Genomic DNA, 7,829 nt, shown 5'->3' with positions numbered 1-7,829 from the left:
AGCTAGAACCGAGCTCAACAAGAACTAGGAGCCAAACACAACCCCCCAACAAGAAACAAAGCCAAAACCGAGCTCAACAAGAACTAAAGCCAAAGCTGAACTCGACAAGATTAAAAACAGGCCCAAACATTGATATAAATTCATATTTTAATAGAAATTAAAGTTCCAACCACCTGTAGGCAAAAACCGAGTCGTCCAAAGCCAAGAAACAACCTGCATGTTTAAACATTCCAAGCATGAAATTATTCCAACAAATATATGAACAGGGGAGATGCCTCATGAAGAGTTAAGTCAAATTCTCAAAACAAGATACAAGGCTTTCCAAATTAAATAAGTTTTCTTATAACATATATTTCAAGCCAGGGAAAGCGGCAGAAAGCCATAACCGAGCCCCCACATATGTATAAGAAGTAAAGCGAACTCCCTAGCATTCATCTTAAGCAAGAACCAGTCATAAGATGCTAAAGCCGAAATCCCAACATGCTTACAAGAGGAGCAAAAATCACTTCAAAGTCATGCCTTAACTCCCTAAATGTTTCCAACATAAACATGCCACAATAATCATAAGGATGAACCAGTCATAAGATGCTAAAGCCGAAATCCCAACATGCTTACAAGAGGAGCAAAAATCACTTCAAAGTCATGCCTTAACTCCCTAAATGTTTCCAACATAAACATGCCACAATAATCATAAGGATGCCATAGTCTCCCTAGTTTAATAGAAATTAAAGTTCCAACCACCTGTAACAAAGTCTAGTTTTAACACATGCTCACATTTTCATTTCCAAATGCACTTGAAGTGAATATCTCAAGAAAATATATCCAAATAAAACGAGCTAGCATGCTGTATTCTCCAACAGAGCCAAGTTCAAAGACTCGGCAGAGAGGAAAACCGACAGGGCACCGAAGAAGGGGGGAAGAGAGGGGTACCTCAAGAATGCTAAAACACAGCAGCACAAGAAACCACCTCAAAGAAATGCTCTCCCAGAAATCTCCTTTCCTCTCCTCTAAAAAAAACTTTTCTCAACAACCTCAAAAATTTCAAAAGGAACTGTGTATATAGGCAGAGAATAGAGAGGAGAGAAAGAAGACCACCCTCAACAGTCCACAACATTCGAATCGGGCCAAAAAAGAAAAGAATACGCTCCCTGCTCACAGAAGGCGAAGCCAACGACATCTCTCGGACCGAGCGGCGAGAGCAATGGCAGCGAGGGAAACATCGGGAAGAGGAGGAGAAATGCCATTCCAGTCCACAACACTCGAATCGAGCTTAAATGTGTTGTATTAGGGTTTAGAAGGGAGTTTTTTTGCATGAGTTTGTTTAGGACAACCACTGACATCTATTTTCTCCTGTCCGAGGGATTGGGTGGTGCTTCAATTATATTTCTCTCCCGAAGTGGTGGTTATCTTACCCTATCCTTTCCGCATCCTCCCAAATCGCTCACAGCTGCCCCTTTCTTGTTGTAACTGTCTGGAACAACCTTTTTTTGGTTGTTTTCTACAGTTAATGCTTTACAGCCTCCCTTCCCCGCCTCGTTGCCATCCTGCATTGCCGCATCCATCCTTCTCCAACCTTCCCGCATCACTCTCAGTAGCCAACCTATTGTGGTAAACGACGACAATAAAGTGAAAAATTGGAACGAGAAAATTCGCAAACAGAAAAAACACACAAATTTACGTGGTTCAACAATTTTGCTTACGTTCACGGAGTTGCAGAGGATTTTATTACTTTGAGGAATTACACCGTCGTCGATCGCCTCGACGATTACAAGAAACAACTTCCCTCTCCCTCTCTCTATGATCACCTACTCTCTCTATCTCTCTTCCCGAGAGAGCAACATCCGAAGGACTAGGAAGCACTGTCTTGTGATACCATCTTCCCGTGAGCCGCACAGTAGGAGAGCACTAAGGGTGCAACAACCCTGCGATACTTGTTCTCGTTCTGCCGCGAGCCAACGCCGAAGAAGAACACAAGGGGAGTCGTAGACGTGTGATTCTTTTTTCACCCGTAAACCAACACAAAAGAAAAATGAGGGAGAGCAGGAAACAAGAATTTTTCTTACTATTTTTCTCCATTTCTTCTTCTGCAAGCATTTAATGGTGGCGGGACCTACCAAGGTAAAAGAAGCAGGATTTCTTTGGGCGGGAGGCGGGGACAGTTGAAGAAAAGGATGATGCAACCATCGGATGATACAACCAGTGGATGATGCATCATATGTACCAGTCTCCAAGTGGGATATTTGTTAAATATGTGGAGACAGGTCCATGCGAGGAACGCGAGGAAAAAAAAGCAACTGTTCCCGCCTTCTGCCATAAGTAATTTCGCTTCTTTTGCCTTGGTAGGTCCCACCACCATTAAATGCTTGCAGAAGAAGAATTGGAGAAAAAATTGTAAGAAAAATTATTGCTTCCTGTCTCCCTCGTTTTTCTTTTGCGTTGGTTTACCGGTTAAGAAAGCATCGCACGGCTACGACTCCCCTTGTGTTCTTCAATGTTGGTTCACGACAGAAGAAGAAGAAGTATCGCAAGGCTGCTGCACCCCTTAGTGCTCTCTTACTGTGCGGCTCACGGGAAGATGGTATCGCAAGGCAGCACTTCCTAGTCCTTCGGCTGTTGCTCTCTCGAGTAGAGAGATAAAGAGAGTAGGTGATCAGAGAGAGAGGGAAAGGGAAATTGTTTCTTGTAATCGTCGAGGTGATCGACAGCTATCGGACGGTATAATTCCTCAATGTAATAAAATTCTCTGTAACTCCGTGGATGTAGGCAAAATTGTCGAACCACGTAAATCTATGCGTTCTTTACTGTTTGCGAATTTTCTCGTTTTATTGCCATCGTTTGCCACAACACAACCCACATTGCTGCCATCCCTAAAATAGAAAATCTGTCGTTTTCCTACTGTCCACCCACCACTGTCCATCCTGCTGTCCACCCACCATTCCAACTTGCTGCTGCCTAGACCACAGCACCTCACTGTCCCAGCCCTCTGTTTTGCTGTCCAAACTACCCACAACCCATTTCAGCCACTTATTTCTGCTCGACAACCTAGCCGAACTCCACCACCACGAGATTGGGCCCTAATGTGAGTGTCTTGTGTTTGTTGTAATTTTTTTTTTCAGTTGTGTTTGATTGTAACCTTTTTTTTACTTTTTATATTATGGTGGGAAAACCCGAAGAGGGAGAGATGAAGAGAAGGACGAGACAAAATCACTTCTTCGCTATATTAATATGGTTTTAGAGAGATTTGAACGAAGGGTTGTTCCTGAGTGTTTCTCCCGTCGTGAAAGGTAACATTACTTTTATTGTAGGCATGTTAGGAAGATATCATAACAACTTAAGCGTGAATTACTGGTGAGCTATAAGGAAAATGACGAGGTATCCTCCAGAAACAAAAACTTATTGTAAAAACATTTTTTTTTTAAAATTCTCTGCTTTATAGCATAGCCTTTGTAGTTTCAGTGAAATAAGTTTATTAGTGCTGCATCAAATCCTGTGAAACTTTTATCTTCCTCTCTCTGTGCATTCTTAGCCTATTTTATTCCTCCTCATTTTGTAAAGGTTTACTAAACTCCCTCACATCCTTAGGGTCATAGATACCTCATGATTATGAATTCATGGGGGCAAATGTTAAGAGCATTTCACACTGCTTTCTATAGTTTCTGTTTGATTCATAGTTCTTAAAAATTAGGGACATTTGCATACATACCACACAATTCTTTTGTATTACATATTTAAAACCGAAACATTCATTTCTACATGCAAACCGCTCAAAATTTTAATATCACATCAAAAATACAGCTATCACATTTTCTTTAAAAGTGAAATACACATTTTCATGCATAGATTTATGACATCAGTGTTATTAATGTAAATATCTAACACTAGATGTTAGATATGTAAAGACATAAGAATTGTGTGGTATATATGTAAATTTCCTTAAACATTAACATTACAACAAAATTTTTGACACTTGTACAATGTCCGTTGTGATAGGCCAGAGACGTGTGGTTCCATGTTGATGCTGCATATGCTGGCAGTGCTTGTATTTGCCCTGAGTACCGTCACTGTATTAATGGCGTGGAAGAAGCTGATTCATTTGGAATGAATGCACATAAATGGTTGCTAACAAATTTTGATTGCTCCTTGCTTTGGGTTAAGGTATCTGTACTTAGACATCTGATTTAAGCCTTTGGATAACAAGCATCTTCTTTTGTTTTATGCTGAGAAATCTGGGAAAATAGTATTCTATTAATTATGAATATTCTTTGCAATAGATTTTGTATTTAGTATTGTATTCTCGTTATGATATCCTGGTTAAATTGCCTGGTTTATTCTGTTGTTATTCGTAGTATATATTGTTGGCCCTGGATTGGCTGAGGTTTTACACCACTTAGGTAAGAGCATATAAAAAGAAAAGCGGATGGACAGAATGAGATGGAAAGAGATTTACTCAATCTTAACTGTATGAAGTGATTCTTCTCCTTATTTCTTCGGCGGTCTCCCGTATTTAATGGTTTGGGTTGTTCGAGAGTGAGCTTCATACATGGCTACATAGATGGCTACCTAAAAACAGAGAATATACATTGAACTGAATTATAGTGTGTATTGTAGTGGCTCCCTAACTTTGTTTGACTATGAAACAAGTTAATGAAGTCATCTTGGCTTGCCTAGTTTGCTGGAAAATTATTTTGCCTAACTGGTTGGGTGAACTGATCGGTCAAGCAGGCCGGCTGAGCTAATTTGCCAAGTTGGTTGAAGTCGGCTATCACCTTATGTTTTGTTTGAAAATGCTTATAGAATATTTTGTCAGATCTTGATCCTTAATCACATGTCAAGTGCCGGCCAATGTGCATGTGTGTTTGTCGATTTCAAAGAATAGATATACGTGTGTGTGTCTATATATATTTATATATATATATATATATATTGGCATTTTTTACTTGATTTCATGCGGGTCATGCATTCTTCTATTCATGAGTACAGGACCGAAGTGCGCTCATTCAATCCCTGTCCACTAATCCAGAATTTCTTAAAAATAAGGTAAATTTCTCTGCTACCAATAATGGACTGTTAAATTCATCTGCAAAGAATTTTTATCAGTGCTGACATTTTTCAATAGAAAAATCTCATGTTGACCGAGACGTTTATGTTTATGAGCTCTACCGTTGATTTCTTATAGATGTCCACTTCTTCAGGCATCTCAGGAGAAGGCAGTTACCGATTTCAAAGACTGGCAAATTCCTTTAGGACGTCGTTTCAGGTGCAAAACAAACAGTTTCAAACTTTGAACTTGAGAACATGTAATATGATTAGGACTGTAAATGAGCCGAATTTGAGTCAACTCGGGTTAATTATGTTCAAAATTGGCTTGTGAACTGTGTGTTTTTCTTTGGCTTGAATTTGTCTCTTTTAAATTAAATAGAAAAATTGATGCAGGGTGTTGGATTCAAACTCGCATCATTTTATACAATAAAAGACACAAAACCTTATGACCACACAAGTTGTAGTGATTTGGACTTTTAGATATATATATATATATATAATATATATTAATATTGTATATAATTTTCTTATTTCGAGATAAAACGAGCCGAAAACGATCGAAAAAAAACGTCGTTCATATTCGGCTTGTTTATAATTGAAGTTAAAAAAAATTGTTTATGTTCGGCTCGCTTACGTAACGAATGATTTGAATATGAGCTATTTAACGAGTCGAACCCTAACTGTTCGCAAATAATGAGTTTTTTAACAACACTAAATATGATGCAAGAAAATATTCTATACACGTGGAATAATCTGTAATCCTTAGAGGGATTTGAAATTAAAAGAACAAAACAATTCCTTATTTAAAAGAAAGTGTCAAAATGGTCTCTTGACATTTTGTTGGGGTCACTTTAGTTATGGGTTTTAAATCTGTTTCATGAGTCAACACAAAATTGATCCTACCCGGAATTGCTTGACCCAAACTTGACTAGGATATTAAATGGCTTAGAAAATTCAACCCGAAGCAACCCACTTTCAACCCCCTGACACGAAGCTGACCCATATAAGTGTTTTATATAAGGCATAACAATTATTCGGGTCAGTTTAGAGACAATTTATGGTTAATTTTGGTTTGGCGGGTTGATATAGGGTTTGTGGGTCAGTTTTGGATCAATTTCAGGTTGTCCGATCAACTTGAACCAAGCCTGAAAAGTTAGATGGATTAGGATTCCTAACCCGAAACTAACCCAAAAATTATTCTACTAAACTCGAATATAGATTTTTTGAGTCGAGTTCGGGTTGAGTTGGTGAGTTAGGTCAATTTTTGACACATCAATTTTAGTCACAGAGTCTACAAAAGTGTCTATTGGTCCCCATGCTCTTTTAATACGGGCTAAATAGTATTTTTTGAATACTATTTCAACTCCTATTAAAAGTGTCTATGAACTAAATTGGCACTTTTTATAGATTGCGAGATTAAAATGGTCCATTTAAATTATCAGGGACTATTTTAACACTTTACCTCTCGCTTAAATTAACATTGAAAGAATGAATACTTAGCTTAAGTTTATGCTGTACTTGTCTCATAAGTCTCAAACATTAATATAATGGGGCATTTACACACATTGCACACAATTCTTATGTATTTACATATGTCAAGCCAAAACTTCCATATTTAGTTATTTACATGCATAGTACTCGAATCTTTAATATCATATAAAAAACCACTATTGCCATTTTTAAAAAGTGAAATAGATTTTTTCATGCATAGGTTTAAATTATCAAAGTGCTATTTATGTAAATATGAAAGTTTAGGCATGAGATATGTAAGTTCATAAGAATTGTGTGCGTTCATATGTAAATTTATCTAATTAATTTGGTACCACGGAATTACGAGCAATCTGATGATTGCTTTCCTTGACTGAGTAGTTCTCCCATCTTCTTCTACTCTGCTCCAAAAGTTCTCTGTGTTTATTGCTTGTGTTTCTTTGCAACTTATAGTGCTACTAACATAGTTCTTGAAGTGAATGTTAATTGCAGATCTTTAAAGCTATGGATGGTTTTGAGAATGTATGGCCAGGAAAATCTGCAAAATTACATCCGTAACCACATAAACCTTGCAAAACAGTTTGAACAACTTGTCCAGTCTGATTCAAGGTTTGAGGTAAAATATTTTTTTTTCTTGTTTTGCTTATACATTAGAAAGAAAAAGTCTAGCTTTTTAGGCTATTTTTATTTTAAGCTCACGTACATATATGTATGTGTTGTGTTTTGAACTCAAGACTTTAAAATTGTAAACAAAACATCCAACCCTTAGGCCAATAGGCTGTAGATGTTTTTTAAGGGTTTGTTTCGGATCAAATTTATTTTTAATTTATTTTGTTTTTTTCCTTTTACTTTAAAAGCATTTTGTTATTGAAAGAAAAGATAATTCCAATATTAACCTCCACGCTATTTTTTACCCCCTCCCGAGCTGATGAGCCTTGATGGAGAATCAGCTTGTGTGAAAGGAGAGTGTCTAGAAGCCAGTATAAGTTTGGTCAACAGACATGATGTGGTGAAGAATCCAGTGGTAGCTCTTCTATCATCTAGATTGGTGGCCCAATCAACATCTGTGTAGGCTGTAAGTGACAGATCACCTGAGACAGTTGGTACTTAGTTGCGTGTGGCATTGAGGTAGCGAAGTAGTCGTTTGAGGAGCTGGTGGTGATGTAAGAATGGTTGATGCATGTATTGGCTGAGGAATTTTACTGTGTATGTGATATCCGGACGGGTTATTGGGAGGTATTGAAGGGACCCAATGGTTTGACGTAATTGATGACGTGTTTTTGGGGGGGGGGGGGTGTGAG

The 7,829-nt window shown here is 38.0% G+C and overlaps 1 protein-coding gene across 3 annotated transcripts in view; it reads left to right on the top strand.

Moving 5' to 3' along the window:
* LOC110038897 (tyrosine decarboxylase 1) overlaps positions 1 to 7,144 on the top strand; it is a gene marked incomplete at its 3' end in the record, with an annotated part of 25,322 nt that extends 18,178 nt beyond the window's left edge. For 2 of the 3 annotated variants that reach the window (XM_020743817.1, XM_020743816.1), the window contains 4 exon segments: positions 3,991 to 4,155; positions 4,981 to 5,037; positions 5,193 to 5,257; positions 7,021 to 7,144. In XM_020743817.1, coding sequence (XP_020599476.1) covers positions 3,991 to 4,155; positions 4,981 to 5,037; positions 5,193 to 5,257; positions 7,021 to 7,144 — 411 coding nt within the window. 3 annotated transcript variants of the gene reach the window in all.
* Positions 7,145 to 7,829: the final 685 nt, after the last annotated feature.

Source organism: Phalaenopsis equestris, unplaced genomic scaffold (assembly GCF_001263595.1).
Source record: "Phalaenopsis equestris unplaced genomic scaffold, ASM126359v1 Scaffold234275, whole genome shotgun sequence".
Taxonomy (NCBI): Eukaryota; Viridiplantae; Streptophyta; class Magnoliopsida; order Asparagales; family Orchidaceae; genus Phalaenopsis; species Phalaenopsis equestris.
This window is presented reverse-complemented; position numbering and strand designations above follow the sequence as displayed.